This window comes from Diceros bicornis, chromosome 12, assembly GCF_020826845.1.
Source record: "Diceros bicornis minor isolate mBicDic1 chromosome 12, mDicBic1.mat.cur, whole genome shotgun sequence".
Lineage (NCBI taxonomy): Eukaryota > Metazoa > Chordata > Mammalia > Perissodactyla > Rhinocerotidae > Diceros > Diceros bicornis.
In genome coordinates, this window is record NC_080751.1 from 42,144,569 (window position 1) to 42,167,776 (window position 23,208).

Consider the following 23,208-nt stretch of genomic DNA (forward strand, 5'->3'; position numbering starts at 1 on the left):
CTTAATAGACAACTAGATTTTCATGTAACAAGTTTACCTCGTTTTCAAAAAACATCCAGCAAACACTCACGTTTAAATAACCATAGTTTGTCTTTCAGTGGTTATTTCAAGTAAAAATGGTGTTTCACAAAAAAGGCGACTAGGTCAGCTCAGATTTCAAACAATCCCATGAGTTTTTTTCTCAGGATGACCATCTCACTTCCATATCCAGCAGAAGTGATTTATGTATATTGCCATTTCATCACACAGAACGTTAAAGAGATGTGTAATCTCTTTAAACAAGGTAGAGGTCATGGTTGCACAACACTATCAATGTACTGAAATACCAGTGAATTGCACCCTGTACACTGTATAATGGTTAATTTGATGCTGTAGAATTTACCTCAATTTTTTAAAAAAGACAAGGGTCAAGATTTATCAAAATTAATAAATTGTACTGTTTGTCAAGAATATTCTTAACTGAAACTTGTAGTGTTTTTTTTTTTTTAATTGCAAATGCACAGAGGTGAAGAATTCAGTGACAACTAGAGCACACCACTGACTTGATTCATGCTAAGGTGCCAGCAGTTTACCCACCGTTGCTTTTGCACGTGCTTTTTGCTTATGTAAAATCAACAGGGAAAAGGCAAATATTCTACTGTTCTTATGAAAATAGTTTTGATGTCCCGAAGCCCCTGAAAAGGTACAGACGGACACCCAGGAGTACATGAACTATGTTTTGGAAACTCCTTGTTTTTTCACTGTTCTTGGTGCTTCCATTCCCATAAATTCTGGAATCTGCTTTTCAATTTACACACACTCACACATGCACACACACACACACAACCCTGCTGAACCCTGCTGAGCTTTTCTCTGAAATTGTATTGAATCTTTGGATCAATTTGGGAAAAAACTGACACACTGTCATGCATTTACTTATCCTGCGTTTACTTAAGTCTTTAATTCCTTCACCAATGCTTTGCAGTTTCCATGTAGAGTTTTACAAATCTTTTTCTTTTTTTCACACATCTTTCTTTAGATTTATTCCTAGGTGTTTGGTGTTTTTTGATGATACTGTAAATGGTATCTTTTTAAACTTAGTTTTCTAATTGACCCCTCTTCATACCACATACATAAAAACAGACAAATACAAAAGTGAAACAATAAAACTTCAAGAAGAAAACATAGGAGAATATCTTCATAATCTTAAAAAAATCTTTGCCTATTCCAAGACGGTGATATTTGGATTAATTTTTGAATAAGCATTCTTTCTGTTCTAGTTTCATTCTGCTCCTTCATATATATCAAACCTATCAGGCATGTCTGTTAACTTCTCAAGAACGAAATTTTTCCAGCCTTCGTTGAAACGTCCTCCCCTCTTCCTGCTGCTCCATTGTTCATTTTCCAACCATATTTCTCACATATTGAAAACAAATCAACAAACCTAGAAAAAGCAAAGATGACAATAGCTGCACTTCTGAAGAATAAGCACTACTTAACAAGAAAGGAAGCTACATGAGAATAACGTAGCTCTTGTATCATTCCAAATAAATTTCAGCAACGTGCGGCCAAAACCTAATGAATGTACATAAGACTAGAAAAGAAAAATGTGTTAATGATACACCAAAATATCAGTGCTGCTGGGTGTAGGAATTACAGGGGCATGTGCTCGTGTGTGTGTGATAGAGAGAGAGTGTGCATCTCTTTCTGGATTTTCCACATTTCAACAATAAATTACAATTCTTTCCTTATCATAAAATAAACAATAGGGCCGGCCCCGTGGCTTAGCGGTTATGTGCGCGCGCTCCACGGCTGGCGGCCCAGGTTCGGATCCTGGGTGTGCACCGAGGCACCGCTTCTCTGGCCGTGCTGAGGCCGTGTCCCACATACAGCAACTAGACGGATGTGCAGCTATGACATACAACTATCTACTGGGGCTTTAGGGGGAAAAATAAATAAATAAATAAAATTATTGAAAAGAAACAATAAAAGTTTACTTTAAAATCAATATGCGGGCCCGCGCCATGGCTTAGCGGTTAAGTGCGCACGCTCCGCTGCTGGAGGCCCGGGTTCGGATCCCGGGCGCGCACCGACGCACTGCTTCTCCGGCCATGCTGAGGCCGCGTCCCACATACAGCAACTAGAAGGATGTGCAACTATGACGTACAACTATCTACTGGGGCTTTGGGGGGAAAAAATAAATAAATAAATAAAATTATAAAATAAATAAATAAATAAATAAATAAATAAATAAAATCAATATGCAGTAATGTTGAGGGAACAGCAAAATGGGCATATTCATAATATACTGCGGTGGGAATACAAACTGACAGAATAATTCTTGAAGGAAATTTAGCATTTTGCAAGAAAAATATTTGAAAAATGTACCCCTAAACTAGAAACAGGTCTGCTATCAAATGGTAATAGCAGTTAATGTTACCACTTTACTACCACTGGGGAAGGGAGCATAAAGAAGAGCTTTCAGTAGATTTCTGTCTATACTCGTTTCTTCATCAGAACCAGTCATGTTGTCAGGCAAAGAGGAGGATAAAAATGAATGCAAAATGGCATTTTCTCTCCCAATCTAATGTCCAAATGTGCAAATTTTAAAACAACACTTTTTCCCATTATATATCTAATATGTTTTCATTTCAGAAAAATTGGAAATATAGAAAAGTATGAAGATGAAAGTTATTTGCATTTTCTGATATTAAAACAACTCTGAAATCTGTCAAATACCAAGTTCCTATTTACAATTGTTATGCAGATACACGCTTATTAATGAAAACGATCTCATTTATTCACAAAGTAAAAATCATTAAAAAAATAAAACAATTCTGCAATAAACAGATCAGCATACCTATTTCTACAAACTTGCATGAGAACTTCTGATAGATAAAAATCTAAAAAGCAGAATTGCTGGGTCATAGGATATGCAAACATTGTAATTTGATTGATTTTTACGATCATAGTAACACTCTAATACAGAAGAGTATTTCCCTACCCTCCCCAACACTGGGTATATTAAGACAAGAACTATAGTATTCCATCCTCCAGGTAACTCTGGTTGGCTAGAAACTTTTCCATTTCTCCCCTTTCTCATGATTAGCTATATACTGCTCATAAATTCATTTTGTTTGGTGACAAATAATAAGTATACAAAAAAGGTTTCCTAGCCTAGCCCTCCGTGTAAAAGCTGGATGATAACTCTGAGTAAGTCACTCTCCGCGTCCTGAGCAACTTGCGATTCCATATATTCTAATCTTTAATTCTCATGAAAAGAGAAAGGCACAATCTCAAATTTCATTTAAGGTCAGTAGTAATTGAGAAGAGATTATTCTGTTATCTGTTGATGATTGTTATTTCCTTAAAGAACAAAAGCAAAATTAAATGCAAACTATGAAAGCTTAAAATTCTGACTGGCTACTGTGTACTGTGTTCCAAAGTAGGCAGGAAAAAAGAAAAAAAAGATACCAACCTTCAAGAATCTTACACTCTAAGACGATGTCTGAATAGAGCAATCTAGGGGCCGGCCCAGTGGCGCAGCAGTTAAGTGTGGAACTCCGTTTCAGTGGCCCAGGGTTTGCGGGTTCGGATCCCGGGTGCACACAGATGCACCGCTTGTCAAGCCATGCTGTGGCAGCATCCCATATAAAGTAGAGGAAGATGGGCGTGGATGCTAGCCCAAGGCCAATCTTCCCAGCAAAAAGAGGAGGACTGGCATCGGATGTTAGCGCAGGGCTGATCTTCCTCACACATACAAAAAAACAATCTAGACAAATTATACAAGCCTTGAGATTTTACTTTTTTGTGTGTGTGAGGAAGATCAGCCCTGAGCTAACATCCATGCCAATCCCCCTCTTTTTGCTGAGGAAGACTGGCGCTGGGCTAACATCTATGCCCATCTTCCTTCACTTTACTATTTTTTATTTTTTTTAATTTTATTTATTTATTTATTTTTCCCCCAAAGCCCCAGTAGATAGCTATATGTCACAGCTGCACATCCCTCCAGTCGCTGCACGTGGAATGCAGCCTCAGCATGGCCGGAGAAGCGGTGCGTCAGTGCACGCCCGGGATCCGAACCCGGGCCGCCAGCAGCAGAGCGCGCGCACCCAACTGCCAAGCCATGGGGCCAGCCCAATGCCCATCTTCCTTCACTTTATACGGGATGCCACCACAGCATGGCTTGACAAGCGGTGCATCGGTGTGCGCCTGGCATCCGAACCTGGGCCGCCAGCAGCGGAGGGCGCACACTTAACCGCTACACCATGGGGCCGGCCCCTCAAGATACTTTTTCAACTGAATTAAGAAAGCTCCCCATTTTGGAGGTAAGGAGACCACACAGAAGCAACATGGCATCGCTTAAACCAAGAAAAGTTCACTAAAATTTATGGTTGTAGCCAGTCTTCTATATAGCAATAATGATGATTATGATGATGTTTATATTCAGGAATCCTAATCTAAAAACTGTTTAAAAGAATGTAAGGCTTTCTCTAAAGCACCCTGCCATTAAGAGACTGCTTGAACACTATGTGCACCTAGGCTTTCAAGATCTACCCTACTATTGACATCAAATTTAGGTTCTGGAATAGCTTCTCTGGACTTTTTTTTTTTAAGTACTGAAATTTCAACAGGGTTGGTTTTTTTTTTTTTTTTGCCTAGGGAAAGATTCGCCTTGAGCTAACATCTGGTGCCAATATTCCTCTTTTTTTTTCACTCCCCAAAGCCCCAGGTCATAGTTGTATACTCTAGTTGTAAGTCCTTCTAGTTCTTTTATGTGAGCCACCACCACAGCATGGCTACTGACAAACGAGTGGTGTGGTTGTGTGCTCAGGAACCGAACCTGGGTGGCCGAAGCAGAGCGCACTGAAATTTAACCACTAGGCCATCAGGGCTGGCTCTCTCTGGACTTTTAAAAAAGCATAGTCAAGGTTAAGCAATGAGCTAGACAGAATCCTCACCAGTGATGCTGTGAACAAGGGCCACGTCTACCGGCATGGATATAATGGTTTCTCTACCACCACTCACTCCTCATAACAAGACAGATTTGGAGAACAAATCATTAGATCCAAAAGCCCTTAATACAGGACAAACTGAGACCAATAATCATCAGGTACCTAAGGAAATGCTTTTAAGACACAATGAAGCATAACTTCAAAGGCTGCAATCCAGACCCCAAGGCTGGCAAGCAGACATTGTTTTTTTTTTTTTTTTAATATAATTTTATTTATTTATTTATTTTTTCCCCAAAGCCCCAGTAGATAGTTGTATGTCATCGTTGTACATCCTTCTAGTTGCTGTATGTGGGACGTGGCCTCAGCATGGCCGGAGAAGCGGTATGTCGGTGTGCGCCCGGGATCCGAACCCGGGCCGCCAGCCGCAGAGCGCGAGCGCTTAACCGCTAAGCCACCAGGCCGGCCCAGGACTGGCTCTTTTTAAAATATGACTAACTAGCTGCACCAGAGGCTGGGAAAAGGCATTAATCATTACACATACAATGCTGTAATTAGCAGCATTTAAGAAACCAAGCTTTGTGTGTTCAAGATGTGGAAAAACTGACATTGGACCATATACAAGGCACATCCATAAACTTAGGCACCCAATCAAGTAGGTAGTTCGCAGTTGCTATTGGATATCTAGCACTGTAACATCATCTTTTGGTATAAATTTAGTATAGTTTATATGCCTAACTCAGTTTTTAATTTAGTTCTGCCCATTTGACTTGAGCATCTAAATAGAAAAATTATGTGAAAAAATAGAAAATCAAAGAGCCTACCTATTCAACAATTTACCAAATTGCTTTCTTTCTGTCTCTGATGCTTTTTAACACCTACAGTCATGTACACATCATAATACTGTATATCTGCAGCCAGGCAGTCGCGGTTCAATTTCTGAATTTGCCATTTAAAAGCTGTGAGACTAACAAGTTACTTATTAAGCTTTTTGTGCTTCAGTCTCCTCATCTGTAAAATGGGGATAATAACAGGACCTACTTTATAAAGTCGTTGTGAGGATTAAATAAAGTTAACTTGTAAAGCTACCAGAATAACACCTATCACAAAGGTTCAATATATGTTAGAATTTTTAAAAGCCATTCAATAAACATGGGCTACACAGAAGACTGAATACAGTATAATATATACATGTAATAGGTCTAGCAGCTGGCATAACAATAATTTTTATGGTGTTTGATAGTTTATGTAGCACTATATAATAATAATTTATTATTAATGACCCAGAGCACTCTGCATGAAGCATGATGCCTCTCCTCTTCCCCCTAAAAAATGTTCCAAAGGCAGTCTCATTGTTCAAGTCCTATCTATCTCACAAACAAGAGGTGAGTCACTAACTCCATCCAGAACTGTCCCAGTTCTGTTCACTCTCTCTCTTTCAGTGTAATCAGAAGGAACAAAGAGTTGCCTCCCTGCCACTTTGAGAAGCTTATAGCATCCAGTGAGTATTATAGCTTACAAACTACAAAGGACCTCAGCAATGTCTCAGTCAGGTTTTCTCCTATGTTCCATAGAGCACCAAGGGAATTCTGGGCACTTGATAATGTCCCTAAGAATAAAAAGCCAGTATTCACCAAATTACCCCTCTTTGCTGCCAAAGAACAATGGGGCTTCAGTAATTTTCTCCTGTTATAGCAGAAATAGATAGGGCATGACTTCAACATTAGCAAAATGTCAAGATCACTCCAACGTGCACTTGTTCTACACCAGCATGAGGGCTGGTTAGCACGGCTCTGTGCTTTGGCCAGAGACTGCCCCTAACCCCATTCAGCTGTTTGAAAATGAGAGCCACAGATGAGAAAAATGTGACTCTGCGCTACTCTCTCAACGTGGAAAACAAAAAAAACGAAAAACAAAAGCCTCAAATGTCTGTATCTCTTCATCATAATTCAAAAGAATTGCTACCTGGTAAACTCCTTGAGTTTACAAGCTGGAGACAAGAAGCTGGAGACCTTGTCTTATTTATCAAGCACTTAATAAGCTCCCTAATCTAGAATATACTCAGGAAATATGTTCAACAGTGACTGAATGACCATGCATTCTATGTAGTTTCTATGTTCAACACAGGGATGTCTTGATAATTATATTTCAATATACTCTCTTAGTACTTATGGAAGATGAAAAACACATCACTAGTTTTTCCATTCCAAGCAATCTGTTAAAGGAAACCAACATTACTTGTAAACAGATTCCAAGCTATCAGGAGGGTAAATTAAAAATATACTTGTGTGTTTTGGATATATTTTTAAAACCATTTGTCAGATTCTTTTCTGGCAAGATTCTTATGACTAGCCACATAACTTTGTGAGCTTAAAATGAATCTTTATATTCTAGCTTCTTCCAATTAAATAATAAATGCATACGGCTCTTCAGCATTTATTAGTTACATACATCCTTCAGGAGGTTACAAAATATGTTTTCATGTTCCACCACTCTGAGCAAAAATTAACCTACTTTCCTACTTCTTGAAATACCCCCACTGGTAGGTAAAATGACTGTTCCCACATCACCTGGCCTGATTATCTTTTCCAGCAAAGAACCTAAGTCACACAGAATATACTACCTCTAGCCAATCTAAATACAGTGTCCCCTACAAAACCTAAATAAAGCAATGATATGATGTTAACTATTGAGGGGGACCAAGTTATTTCTGAAAAGATTTGGAGAAAAAGGAATTCCAGTATTTTTGTCACGCATTTCCTGCCTTAGAAGATCTGGTCCCTTTTTGAAAAGAGAAATATACACAAAGGTCCTGGGAGTTAGGGTGTGTGCGTGTGTGCGTGCTTGTGTTTGTGTGTGTGTAATACAAGGACCAGATCAGAGTTTCAGAAAGTCTCCAAACCTGTCTGAGCCCAAAAAAGACAGACTTGGATTCAATACCAACACTGGGGGCTAAATAGGAGGGGCCAATTTCTTAAATAAACAGTTAATACATTTTATTTCCGTATATGAACAGTTTTAAAGACAATCATGACTAGGAGAGAGTTAAATGAAATAAGTAAAGATTGTGAATAACAGTTGAGGGAATTTCTTTAACCCAAGGGGACAAGAACACTGCATTGCCTCACACCCACCACCCTACACATGCTGCTCCCTGCACACCTATGCTCACCTGTTCCGTCCACCTGAAACATGCCTCGGTCTCTCAAAGGTTGAGTAAATGCCCACTCCTTCTCAAGTTTTCCTGACCCTAAGGGTCACGAACTGCCTGTCTTTTGAGTGCAAACATTTTGTTACACCTTCAAGATGTACCTATTACAGACTGTGCTAAGAAACAGCTCAATTGTATTTATGCTTAAATGTTACCACTACCAGCAGATCATAAAAGACCACCACCATCCTTCCACAACCCACAAAACTACAAACCAGGGACTGGATTTTTTCACTTTTCTGTTCCATCAATGCACAGAGCAGATGCTAATAAGTGAGTAATAAAGAATATAATGTTTTCATCCTAGAGGTTCTCAAAAGAAAATAAAAAGCCATATACTCTACAAGGTCAGGAGTCACCTGCCTGGGAACCCAACTAGATCTGGGGTTCTAGTTCTTTGATTCTAATGACTCTGTAATGTTCTAGGAATCTGAAGAAGACCAGCATTTTCTCAAATTGGTGTCTGCTGGACACTCTTCTACTTAATAGATACTAAAATAAATTGGGAAAGTCTGGATTAAAATAAAGCTGAAACAGTAACTTCACGGCAGGACATTTGCAGAGCTTTAATGTGCTAATACACACTAGAAGTTTCCAAGATAAGATTCCATTATGAAGCCTTTAGTAAACTAATTTGAGCAACATCATGAGGAGAGTTTGGAAAATGCTTCATGAAAGGTTGTTTTGGGGTTTTTTTTAATTGTCACAATATTACTGAGTATTTCAGATCAACTTCTAAAAAGTTCTTACCTGATATGTGTTGCAGGCAGAGATTCATACTGGCGTGACAAAAAGAGTTCCCTGTGTTTCAACTGATGTTTCTGTTTATCAGTCAAGTCGGCCTCAACTGTTGTTTCAGATTCTTCCTCAATTTCTTCTACACAAATAAAATTCAAAGAATTCATTATTACAAAGCACATTATCTATCTTGATATTAAGATAGGTCAAATCAACCTTTCATTCAATATTTTCTTCAAACTAATTGACTTTAAATTTAACTTGTCATTTGAATTACAATCATAAAATTAAGTTACCAGGGCCTCAAAGGAAGAGGAAAAACTCCAATTTAAAAATGGCAGATGGAACATACGCATATATTTCTTCTTCCCCCATAAAATCACACCAAAATGGTAATTAAAATGTATTAACATTTCACTGACAATGAAAAATGAAGCAACAATGGAAGAAAGATTTTCAACCAAAAAAAAAGTTTTAGAAGATGGAAAGCAGATGTAAAAAAAATAATGGTACACACTTAGCCGAGAGAAGGAAGTGACCGTGTCTGCGCGTACAGAGGGACCCATGGAGAAGGCAGCAGGCACAAAGCTTGTTCTGACTTAGCCCTTGAAGACACCAAGTACTGTGAGAAAGAGGAGTGGGATGAGAGCTAAAACAGGAGGAAAGGGTTGAAAGTCTACCTACAACACAGTAACTGAATCCCAGAACACTCTATTTAAAAAGAGAATAATCCGAAAACAAGAAATAGGATAATACATTTCAAATTTGATAACATAAATAAAAAACTAATAGAAGGATTAGAAGGTAATGCTAAGGAAATCTCCCAGAAATTAGAACTCTAAGACAATGAGATAAACACTGGAAAACCAAAAGATAAAAAAATTAAGGAATAATTCATGAAGTCCAACATCCCAGTAATAAAAGTTCCAGAAAGAAACAAAAGAGAAAACAGATTTCTTTACCTCTTTTGGAGGGGAGAGGGGGTGAGGAAAAACCTATCAAAGAAATGATTCAAGAAAATTTCCCCTTACTGAGCGAGATGAGAGTCCAGATTGAATTCCCAGCACACACAATTTTTTTTAAGTGCTAACATGAGAAGATCACAAAAGTTTATAGAAAGGAAACATAGGTCACATGCAAAAAAATTAGAATCAGAGTGGAATCACATATGACTAGCAACACTGTATGCGAAGATGGCAGAGCAATGCCATCCAAGAGGAAAAATGGTATTCAACCTAGAAATTGTATAGTATACTATTTATCAAGTCTGAAAATAGAGTAAGGACAACATTTTGTTCATTCAACCAAGATTCCTTAGGCACCAAAACAGGCACTATTCAAGGTGTTGGAGACAAGCAGTGAGCAAAAACGTTACTAAAAACAAACAATTCAAAGTGTTTGCCTTTGGGGAGCAGGGTTGGAAGGAAGGGATGCAAGACTGGAGACAAAGTTTTACATGAGATTCTTTTTTTTTACACACTGAATCTAATCTTTTTAAAGAAAAAATGACCAAATGTCATTTACAGATATAATTCCAATTAATTTTAGATACAAAATTTTTAAAACTATAATACCTCTAGGGGCTCACAGATCCTCTGCAGTCTTACCGGGACCAAACTGTAAGGCTATGGGAACAGCAGGAACAGTGAGAACTTAGAGGTGAGACTACTATAAGGCAGGGAAGGGGATGGCTGGCTTTTCACCCAGGAAGTAGAGTCCAAGGTGATGCCTTAATTTGTGGACACTGATTGGCAGCACAAACACAGAAACATATTTCTGTTTCTCATGATTCTTATAAATTTCTTATTTATGGACCCAGGACCACAAAAGAGATTTTATCACATAAATCCCCTCATTGTAGCAGTTCTTTTGAATGGTGTGACAGTAATGAATGGGCTTTTCTACCTTCAAACTTGTAAAAACTCTGAATTGAAAATGAACCTGTAAAAATTAATTTAGAAACTGATGTAGAAAAATACACACCTAGCTCAAAAGCAGAATAATGTGATTTAAAATTCTTTGAATGTTCATTATAATGAACTACTCAAAGAGAAATACAGCACTAAAAGAGTCATTTACTTTCAAGTCTAATAACATTTCATCAATGGAGATCAATGAAGTTATTGCTGCATTGGCACTATTAACACCAGCAAATAACACAAACAAAATTATACTCTTTACCTAATTAGGATTTGATAAATTATTCTTCTGTAAAACACAGCAAACTGAATTCTAATGCATACCCTATAGAGCTAAAACAACAACAAGTTCTACAAATAATGGTAAAAGCAGCAAATCTTATTTTCTTATACAGTCTCTTGGTACAGGGTAAAAAGGACTAAAATCTCTGAAGTCCAACCTAAGCAAAGGCAGAAATCACCACAACATCTGAAAGCATCTGAAACCCATTTTTTAAAATTTACTAGTTAAATTTTATTTACATATTTTTATAAATTTACACTGGGTTCTGAACAGGAATGACTCCCATGCCATTAACATCCTAAAAACATTAAACAACCACAATGGCAAAAACTGGCATTTAGACAATGAAAATTTTAAAAGACCAAATATAACTACCATCAATAATCACATACATGGTAATATATTTATATTATAAATTTTAAAACCATGTTACCAAGCTTGATGGAACATCAAATTTGCTGCCTTCTGAAAGTCATTAAAGTAGAAGTCCCATACTATATACAGTGATAGAAGAGACTGATACCAAATTGTTTACTGCATTTTCTCTACAGTTGGGAAAGTTTCAGCACACATAGTTTATTAGCAATAAGGCACTGGGGGCATGGAGGGAAGAAAGAGTACAGAAGGGAACTGTACAAACGGATTGTATGAAGTTTTAAACAGCAATATAAATACCACTATACTTAATACTGGCGTCTTCTGTTTTAGCAGTGTGTGCCATATAACGCATGACCCAGCAAGGCTCCTATAAATTTCAAAGTTTTAGACTGCAGGATGAGAAAGAAGCCATGGCCAAAAAGCTCAGCAAGGCTAATTCCACACGCAGGTTGAGAGGGGATGGGACAGCACAAACAATGTCCAAGAAGTAAGGGTCAAAGAAGAAACCAAACTAGTGAGAGCAGTCAGGAGCACCAAGGCCTTCAGCTATGGGATATGGGAGATCAGTCTCATAGCAGGTTATATTCAGGGACTCAGGCAAAGCTTTAGAGATGGGCATGTGACATGACAAGGCCTGAGTAGGCAACTGATGATTTAGGTACCTGAGCAATGAGAGAGAGAACCCAGGGAAGGAGGAGCCATTACTGATTCTAGGTACTTGACCTGAAACAGGGTATTTTTCAGAACAGATCAGAATTATAATTCCTACATGTTAGTTGGAAGGGATGGAGGGGGGGAGCGGGCAGAAGGAGAGATCTTCACAGGTTATTCTCAAGCATCCTTGGGTCTCTATTTTAATGAAATATCAGCCCACAGTGATAAGATGTTAGGTGGTACAGAAAAGCAGGTGGTTAAAAATTTGTCTATCGATGCATTTAACAAGTATCCAAATGTTGGAAGGCATATTACTGGATTGAAAATAGCTGAGTATTGACGTAACTCAAGCCCGCCTAGTAAGAAAAGAAAAATCCTCAAAAAAAGGAATAAGCAAGTTGAATAAAATTAGAAGGATTTTTATGACAATTGAGATTTCAGAGAACTATGTGAGTGAAGAGAAAGAAAGTTTGGCAGTCTAGAGGCAAACGATCAATAAACAAAAATCAATTACATTTCCATCACTAGCAATAAACAACCCAAAACTGAAATTGAGAAAACAATTTCATTTACAATAGCATCAAAAGGAAAAAAATACTTAGGAATATATTTAACAAAAGACAAACTTGAATGCTAAAAACTACAAAACATCGCTGAAAGAATTTAAAGACCTAAATAAATGTTCACAAACTGGAAGACTTAATATTGTTAAGAATAGCAATACTCTCTAAATTGATCTACAGATTCAATGCAACTCCTACCAAAATTCCAACTGCCTTTTGTGCAAAAATTAACAAATATTAAAATTCATGTAGACACATAAGCAACCCAGAATAGCCAAAATAATTTTGAAAAAGAACAAATTTAAGAGGACTCATACTTCCTGATTTCAAAGCTTACTTCAAAACTACAACAACCAAGACTATGTGGTACTGGCATATGGACAGACATACAGATCAATGGAATATAACAGAGTCCAGAAATAAGCTCATATATTTATGGTTAATCGATTTTGAACAAGGGTGCCAAGAAATTCACCAGGGGAATGAACAGTCTTTTCTACAAATGATGCTGAGAACAACTGGATACCCACATGCAAAGAATGAAGTTGGACCCTCACACCATATACAAAAAATAATTTAAAATAGATCAAAGATCTAAACGTAAGAGTTAAAATTATAAAACTCTTAGAATAAAACACTGGTTTAAATCTCCACGACCTTAAAATAAGCCATGGTTTCTTCCCTATGGCACCCTAAATAAAGCATAAGCAACCAAACAAAAAATAGATAAATTGGAACCAATATTAAAAATTTTATGCTAAAAGGACACTATCAAGAAAGCAGCGAGACACCCCACAGAATGGGAAAAATATTTGCAAATCATGTAGTATCTGATAAGGGTCTAGTATCCAGAATATATAAAGAACTCTTATAACTCAACAATAAAAAGACAACCCAATTAAATAATGAGCAAAGGATTTGAGTAGACATTTCTCCAGGAAGATATACAAATGGCCAAAGGTACAGGAAAAGATGTTCAACATCCTCAGTCACTAGGGAAATGCAAATCAAAACTACAATGAGATATTTCACACCAACTAGAATGAGTATAATCTGGGCCGGCCCCGTGGCTTTGCGGTTAAGTGCGCGCGCTCCACTACTGGGGGCCCGGGTTCAGATCCCGGGCGCACACCGACGCACCACTTCTCCAGCCATGCTGAGTCCGCGTCCCACATACAGCAACCAGAAGGATGTACAACTATGACATACAACTATCTACCGGGGCTTTGGGGGACAAAAAAAAAAGGAGGAGGATTGGCAATGGATGTTAGCTCAGAGCCGGTCCTCCTCAGCAAAAAGAGGAGGATTAGCATGGATGTTAGCTCAGGGCTGATCTTCCTCACACAAAGAAAAAAAAAAAGAATGACTATATTCAAAAAGACAGATAATAACAAGTGTTGGCAAAAATGTGAAGAAATTGTAATCTTTGTACATTATTGGTAGGAATGTAAACTGGTGCAGCTGCATTGAAAAACAGTTTGGCGGTTCCTCAAATTGCTCAACATAGAGTTACCATATGACGAAGCAATTCCATTCCTAGGTATACATACACCCAAGAGAATTGAAAATATATGTCAACACAAAAACTTGTACATGAATGTTCATAGCAGCATTATTCATAGCCAAAAAGTGGAAATAACTCAAATGTCTATCAACTGACGAATGGATAAACAAATGTACTATATCCATACAATGCAATATTATTCAGCCATAAAAAGCTGAATAGCTGTTGTAGCTGATTTCATGCTACAACATGGATGAACCCTGAGACATTATACTAAATGAAATATTATGAATGTGAAGACACAAAAGGCCACATATTATATGACTCCATTTATATTAAAAGTCCAGAATAGGTAAATCCACCAAGACAGAAAGTGGATGAGTGGTTGCCAGAGGATGAGTGGAGGGGGAAATGGGGGAGTGACTGCTAACGGGTACGAGGTTTCTTTTTGGAGTAATGCAAATATCCTGGAATTAAATAATGGTTATGGTTGTAAAAATTTGTGAATATACTAAAAACCACTGCACTGTACACCCTTTTAAAGAGGTGAATCACATGGTACGTGAATTATATCAAAAATAAAAATGCTAAACCTGAAAAAAAAAAAGGGGAAATGAAATGCAAAGGGTCAAAAGCAGAAAGGATAAATTTCAGGATAGTCATGTAATGAAATTCTCTTCAGTAGCTAAAAATGAATGAGTGAATCCATATACGAACATGGACAGATCTCAAAAACTTGACATTGAGCAAAAAAGTAATCTGTAGAAGCATACATACGTACAATAACATTTGTTTAATGCAAAAACAATGCTCTTTATAAAGACAAACATATGTAGCAAAAATATAAAAATATGAAGGAAAAAGCACACCAAAGTTAAGATACCACCTCACCTATGGGGAAACTGGGAATGGAATCTGGCTGGGGAAGGATACACAGGGCACTGTAAGAATCTGAAGCAAACATGTCAAAAGAATAAGAGAAGACAAAGCTGGCTGGTAGGTTCATAATTAGCACTACATTGTTCTCTCTTTGCTGCTTCCTAAAAATAATTCAGAATTTAAAAAGTGAATAGGACCCAACAGAAGGAAAACACTTCTTTTGCCTGTAACTCAACTCTAATCCATGTTAAACTCTGTTTTTTTCCCTTAATGGAGACAACCACCACAACTGATAATCATTTCTTTACCTATATCTTTCTTCTCTCCGTCTTTCTACCATCTTGCCAAAATATAAATTTCAACTGTCATTCTGTATAACATTAACCAATTTCTGAAATATATACAAATCAATATACACATTTATAAAAATAAATATACAGATAAATTTTGCTTTTGAAGATTAAAAAAGGAGGGAAACAGGGTGTAGTGGTTAAGTTCATGCACTCTGCTTCAGCGGCCCGGGGTTCTTGGGTTCAGATCCCGGGTGCGGATTTACACATCACTCATCAAGCCATGCTGTGGCGGCATCCCACATATAAAAAAAAAAAAAAAAATAGAGTAAGATTGCAAAAAGATGTTAGTTCAGGGCCAATCTTCCTCACCAAAAAAAAAAAAAGGAGGGAAACAAAATAGAAAAGTGGTCCATCTTGGGAGACCAAAAACAAGAAAGAACTGAGAGTCGAATGCTTGTATTAAAAAATGCGTGAGATAACTAGGGAGAATGTTGGAGTAGATGAAAAGAGTAAGAATATCACATGTAAAGTTGGAAGGAGCCTCTGGGATTCCGGTACTTGATCCATGAGACTTCCGCCAGTCTCCAGTTGGAGGAGTCCCCTCCTCTTTGCTACAAAGCAGCACCCACAAGAGCTTAAGGTACTTGTCACAGTATGCTTCACTACTGTCATGTGATTCACAGAGTCCCTTGAGAACAAAGGCAGGTCATTTATTTCTGTATCCATGCGTTTTACTCATGCAGTAAAAGAGATGGAAGCTCAAGAAATGTTCACAGTAGACCAGGTAAGAATTATCAGTAACACCCAAGGCTGCCTCTGCAAGCACAGACTCACAAAGTTATGACATAAAACGCTGCACAGAGTAACCAGCAAAACGTTACTGTTCAAGGGGCTCTATTTGCCTGATTTCATTCCAGTGCTTTCCACAACTCTTTCAAGATCTAACACAGAGTGGCGGATGGGAGACTAGGCTTCAGAATCACACTGGAAGTCAAAGTCTAGTTCTGCACATTCCTAGTTATGTGATTTTGGGCAAATTATTTACTCTCCGTAATCCTCAGTTTCTTCATCTGTAAAATGTGTACATAATTCCTTCCTCATAAGGTTATTGTGAGGATTAAGATAATGCACATAAATTGCTTAGCACAGTGCCTAACACAGTGCCAGATAAAAAACTGCTATTACTATTTTATAAATGAATTTTAATATAGTTTTCTTTAACATTTGGAAAATGATTCTTATCTCCTAAAACAATGGTTCCTAATTAAGAAAGCAAACCATACTAAAATTAAAACAAATTAAAAATTTGTTTTCACGTTTTATAAACAAACAGATATCCAGACCCCACCCCTGGAGATCCTGATTTAGAAACTGTGGGGTATAGTCATGCCAGCTGAGCCTCAGTTAAGAATCATTATTATAAAACACTAATTTTAAAACATTTTTCTGGCAGAATACCTATGCCACCAGTTCTCAAGCTTTTTAGTCTCAGGACCCCTTTGAGCTCTTAAATCCTATCGAGGACCTCAAAGAACTTTTGTTTACCTGGGTTACATCTACCAATACTGTATTAGAAATTAAAACAGAGAAATTTTTAAAACACAGGAAATAAGCACAAAATCCATTATCATGAGTGATGATGTCATCATGTGTCATACAGCCTCTGGAGAAACTCTGCTATCTACTCACGAGAGAATTGGTGAAACAATTAAATGACAGCTTATTGTCATAAATGACAGTATTATTATAAAACTTGTTTTGACCACAGACCCCCTGAAAGGTATTCAGGAACAACTGATCTATGCCAAAGACATAGTAACTGAAAGTCTAACTTGAAAAGAAAAACAAAAACTGGCTGAAGCAAGGCTTTTTTACTATATTGGGTTGAAGAAACCTGTCACAGAAATTTTATCTTTACATTGTGAGCTACAATGACTCATAAGTTGTTCTATAGCAAGTTAAGATCCCATCAGAAATTTAAGCTATTTCTGCTTTACATTTATTTATTCAAAGAACACTGCATCTGGCAAAGGCTGCCCAATCTTATAATATATTCAAAGTCCATCTGGAATTTTATACAGACTCAACACACCACCATGCATTTCTCCATTTGCTATCAATTTTAAAACTTAAACAAAATAAAAAGATTAGAAGTAACCACATTTTCCAGCACCTCCAGACTACCATCCTCTCCATGCATTACAGACACAGCAGGCAGTATCTCCCTACAACACAACTCGCGTTTCTCCCTTGCTTTGATAAAAAACCCTCAATAGCATTCAACCACCATTCGGATCAAACTAAACTCTCATGATTATAAATCCACTAACAATCTGCCCTGCCATATGTTTCACCTGTTTCCCCCACCACCACACCCCACTCCCAGCAAAAAAAAAAAAAGAAAGCTTATTGAGGTGCCTAACAATGTGTTCTGGGGGTATCTGTGAGGAAGACATAAAAGTTTTGCCCTGATAAAGATTACAGTTGATCCAGAATTACAGATAAGAATACATACTTTCAAGTGTGGTAAGTATTATAAAATTACGTAGGGTGTTCCAGAAGTATGAGAGAGGAAACTAACATAGCCTGAGGGGCCAGCAGAGCCTTCTCTGAAGAAACACAGTGTAAGCTGAGATCTCAAGGAAAAAAGGGGGTAGGGTGGGTGAGTCCCTGTCTTTTTTAACTAGAGAACATAACCACTGGGAAAGGCTGGCTCAGGTCCTTATCAGTACTCAGGCTTGGCTTGACCATGTCAATTTCCTGCTTTTACCTTCAGATCCTGATGACCAAAGCAGCTGAGCGCCTCATTTAGGGCGACTAGAACTGTCCTGATTTTGAAACTGTAAGTCCTATGTTGAGAGAATCCCCTAGTCCCAGACAAACCAGGATGGTTGGTCACCAGAGCCCTCATATTACTCAACCTAAGTATTATGCTTTGGCCTACTAAAAGAAAACCTGTGGTCCCATAATGGCTAAAATTCAAAAGACTGATAATACCAAGTTTCATCAAGAACACAGCCCAACTGGAACTCCCATACATAAAGAGAGCAAGTGAAAACTGGTTCAATCACTTTGGAAAACTGTTTGACAATATTTACTAAAGTAAATTTATACCTGCCCCATGAACCAACAATTCCACTCCTAGGTATTTTCCCAAGAGGAATGAGAGCTTAAGTACACCAAAAGACTTGCTGAAGAATGTTCATACCAGCTTTATCCATAGGAGCCAAAAACTGGAAACCAAATATTCATCACTAAAAGAATGAATACTACTGGGCCAGAAAAAAGAACAGCTGATACAAGTGGAAAAAATCAGGTGAAAAAAGGTAAATACTGTAGGTACTCCATTTAGATGAAGCTAAAAACCAGGCAAAACTAACAGGTGGTAGCAGACATCAGAATAGTGCTTGCCTAGGGAGAAAGAGGGTGGTAGTGACCAGGAATGGGCACAAGGGAACCTACTGAGGTCTCAGAAAGTTTCTCTACCTTGATCTGAGTGGTAAAATATGAATGTATACATCTGTGAAAATTTGTTGAGCTGCACATTTTACCCATTCCACTATTTTATAAGTCGATTTAAAAATTTTTTAAAAAGAACTAAGATTTCTGCTTCCAGACAAATGAAGTAACAGGGACCAGATCTACCCTCCTGTCTGAAACAACCAAAATAATCAAAAATTAATAAATAATTTAAAAAGCAGACAAAATACATGAAACATCAATTCTCTCAACAATGGACCACTGGACATCAGGAAATCAACAACAGTGATCCCTCAGAGACAGGAAACAAACAAGGTGAGCCCTAACATTGGCCCTGCTTACTGCCTTGAGGGAGTTTCAAGGCAACAGTGCAAGGAGGGAAACTGAGGCAGAGCCTGGCAAACTCACGGAGTTGAAGAGACACAGCTGAGAGACCAGGAAGGTCAGAAGATAGAGTACCAGAGAGAGAAAACCTGGAGACTGCAAAGGGTGATCCTCGAGCACAGTACCATCAGTGAATGCATGTGAGGAAACTACCAGAAGCCAGGGAAAGAATCCCTGGAAAGAATCAGAGGGAACAATGCCCAGTGCTCACAGAGGAGCACGAATAGTGCTTGTTTGCAAACAGCCACATGAAAAACTCATAATTCACTGCATATTGGGTAGATATACACAGAAAAGTCTTGCCTAAGTGATGGGAACAATTAAGCCCTAGACTGAGCACTGACTGCTCTGTATCCATTTAACAAATATACGTTAAGTCACAAACACAACAATGAAAAGGCTCAAACTGTTTCCAAGTAACTTAAGTGCATCTCGGAAACAAGCTCAAGAAGATTTATAGGAATATAAAAATATCCAGGACTTAAAAAAGTAAAATTTACCATATCTGCTACAAACCTATTTGAAGCCTTAAAATGAAAAAGACTGACCATACCAAGTGTTGGCAAAGACATGAAGAAACCAGAACTCTCCTCCACTGCTATGGAAATATAAAATGGTACAATCATGTTGGCAAACAGTTTGCAGTTTCATAAAAAGCTAAAAGTACCCCTACCATAGGAAGAAGTCATTCCACACCAAACCAAAAGAAAATGTATATCTGTACAAAGACTTGTATACAAATGTTCACAGCAACTTTATTTGTAATAGCCAAAAACTGGAAACAACCGAAACATCCATCAATGGATGAGTAGATAAATTGCGGTACATCCATACGATGGAATACTTCTCAACAATAAAAAGAAACAAACCATTTATACCGAGAGACATACTGTATTCGTGGATTAGAAGACTCAATATTGTTAAGATGTCAATTCTCCCCGAAACTGATCGACAGATAGATTTAACATTATCCCAATCAAAATCCCAGACTTTTTTTACAGAAATTGACAAGCTAATTCTAAAATTCGCATGGAAATGCAAAGGATCTAGAATAGCCAAAACAACTCATAAGAGAAATCAAAGTTGGAGGGCTAACGTTACTTGATTTCAAGAAGTATTAGAAAGTTACAATAATCAAGTGTGTTATTGGTGAGAAGAGCGACAAGTGGATCAATGGAACAGATGAGAACGCCCAGAAACAGAGCCACACATACATGACCAACTGATTTGACAAAGGCAGCAACAGCAATGCATGGAGAAAGGATAGCCTTTCCAACAAATGGTGTTGGAGCAATCGGATATGCATACACCCCCCACCCCCCAAAAAACAGGAACTTAGGATCCATAACTTGCATCTCACACAAAAATTAACTAAAAATGGGTCATAATTTAAATGCTAAATCTAAAACTATAAAACTTCTACAAGAAAATATAGGAGAAGACTAAATGACAGCTAAGTATGACGGTAAAATTGATTCACTTTCCAGAAGGCTCTCCAGAAACAGGTATTAAAAAGCTTAAAAACTGTACATGCCCTCTGATCCAATCATTCCACCAAAAAAGACAGATAAATTCACGTGAAAGTACTTACTAGGACAGTCATTGAAGCATTTTTCTACTCCTTTTTTTCTATAAACTACTAAATAATCTAAAATAATTCTACAATGGTACATTTTAAAGTTGTGAATTATGTGCTACATGAATTATCAATATAAGAAACATGAGCCATTTCATACTATAGGATATAACCTTTTTCAAAGTCTTAAGCAGTCTGGAAACCAAGGGTCAGAAAATTTATAGTCTACCATGGACAAAATGGAAACAAGATTCCATCATAGGGTACGAGATTATCACTACATTTCTTACAGACATTTTCTGCAATGTATTTCCTTCCAGGAGCCTTTCACTAATGAGTTTCATAATTTCCAAAAATTTCTTAGAATCCTGTCATCCTTTCCTGTCCTATTTATAGTCGTTTATATGAAAAGATATACAATCATAAGCAAGTTTTAAAAACTCTTTTCAAATAAGGAAAAATATGGAAAACATTTCCCCAACTGTACAGAGTACTGAGTAATCTGAAAACACCCTCAGAAAAGAAATGGATTTGCTGCTTAAACTATAAAAACTCAGCAAAGGAGTCAACCATATTTATACCTTAAAGGGAAAAAGAATTACACAAAAACAGGAAATAAACTCTTTCATTTTGTTATGTCTAGGGATGTCTTTCCAACACCCTAACCTTCAATAATTTTTCTCCCAGGTTGAAATTAATTCTTCTCAGGAACGGCAGTTTCACTCATGAATTACTGATACTCTTAAATGTAAAGCAAGTTTAGATGATCCAGCTATTTTTACAACCTTGCTACAAAGACTCACAGGTCCCCAAAATATGAAAATATTCAGGCAGCTTTAAAGACTAATGGAAATATTAGTCTGGGTCAGGGGGGTAAAAACAAAGAGATCATGGGGAAAAAACTGTGCTAAAAAGGATGAATTTATAAAAATTTTCTTTATGCAAAGAAGCTGGATAGAACCAACACAGTGTATCAGGTGGTGTCCGAAGCTACACTTTACTCCAGCATCTAGAAATACTGGCCAACAAAAGGGTTTCATTTGACTGTGAAGAAATGAGTTATTCCAGTAAACTATGGTGGGGGAATCACACTCATCAAGCGGTATGGTTGGAAGACAACCCTTTAATTCAGGTAAGAACTCTAAACTGTTCTTATCTGACCCATAGGTAAGATGCAGTTTCTACTCTATCTTTCACTACAGAGAATTAAAAAAAAAAAAAAGGGGGGGGCGGCCTGGTGGCGCACGAGGTTAAGTGCGCGCGCTCCGCTGCGGCAGCCTGGGGTTCGCTGGTTCAGATCCCGGGTGCTCACCGACGCACCACTTATTAAGCCATGCTGTGGCAGTGTCCCATATAAAGTGGAGGAAGATGGGCACGGATGTTAGCCCAGGGCTAGTCTTCCTCAGCAACAAAAAAAAAAAAAAAAGAGGAGGATTGGCATTGGATGTTAGCTCAGGGCTGGTCCTCCTCACAAAAAAAAAAAAAAAATCAAGAGTTGATTTGATATGTATATCAAATAGAGGACAGAGAAAACACAAAATAAAAGAGAGCAGTAAACCAAGCCTTTTATTTCCCTTCCAAATCATATACCAATCTAGCCCTAAGAGTTCAAGGTCTTCCACCAGTGAAAACATGGTATGTCCTTTGGAAGTTTCAAAAATTAATGCTATAATTAATGCAAATTCCAATGTGGATTTAAAAAAATTGCTAATTAGAGTGAGCATGTAAGGTAATGATTTTCTCATTCTATTTCTCTATATTAGAATATGAAAGCTTATAAAACAACATTCCTGTTCTACAAAAGTGGTATGAGTCCAAGGTTGATTTTATTCCCCATTCTTTTACCAATTAAAGGACAAAAGGCAAGAGAAAGACCTTTTACTAAAAACAACTCAGAAACATGCATTCTTAGAATTCAAGGACTTCTGCCTTTCCCTCCCTCCAAAAAAGACTCAAACTATGAAACAAGTTTACATCTAAGAAATGTTAAAAGTTAAAAAATACAAGGGGCCTTTTAAAGGGAGCAGCACAGAGCTCTGGAACAATCACTCTGAGCATCAGTTTAGGTTTTCAGTATAGTGGGAGAGCTCTCTGCGGGAAAGACGGCACTAGGAGGACTTCTGAATGACCACCACTTCCACTTAAATATAAGCATCCTCATTAGGATGTTTAACACATATGTGCTATATGCTAATCTCGACCAGTAACCACTGTACGTATGAAGTAAAATACTTCCTCCGGCTCACCTACAGCTCTTTACCTTTGCCAGCTTGCGGATGGTGATGGTGGTGGTAGATGGTGGTGGTGGTGGATGGAGTAGAAACACGCTACAGGAAAGACACATGGTGAAGACTCGCTGTTCCACACAGGGGAGAAGCAAGAGACAGGGTGGGGTTGTGCTTCCCAAAGGCACAA

General features: G+C 37.8%; 1 protein-coding gene across 5 annotated transcripts in view; it reads right to left on the reverse strand.

Annotated features, from left to right (window-relative positions):
* MTA3 (metastasis associated 1 family member 3) overlaps positions 1–23,208 on the reverse strand; it is a 143,316-nt gene that overhangs the window by 85,969 nt on the left and 34,139 nt on the right. For all 5 annotated transcript variants that reach the window (XM_058551352.1, XM_058551351.1, XM_058551350.1 and 2 more), the window contains exon 4: positions 8,893–9,019. In XM_058551352.1, coding sequence (XP_058407335.1) covers positions 8,893–9,019 — 127 coding nt within the window. The remainder of the gene's footprint in view (positions 1–8,892; positions 9,020–23,208) is intronic.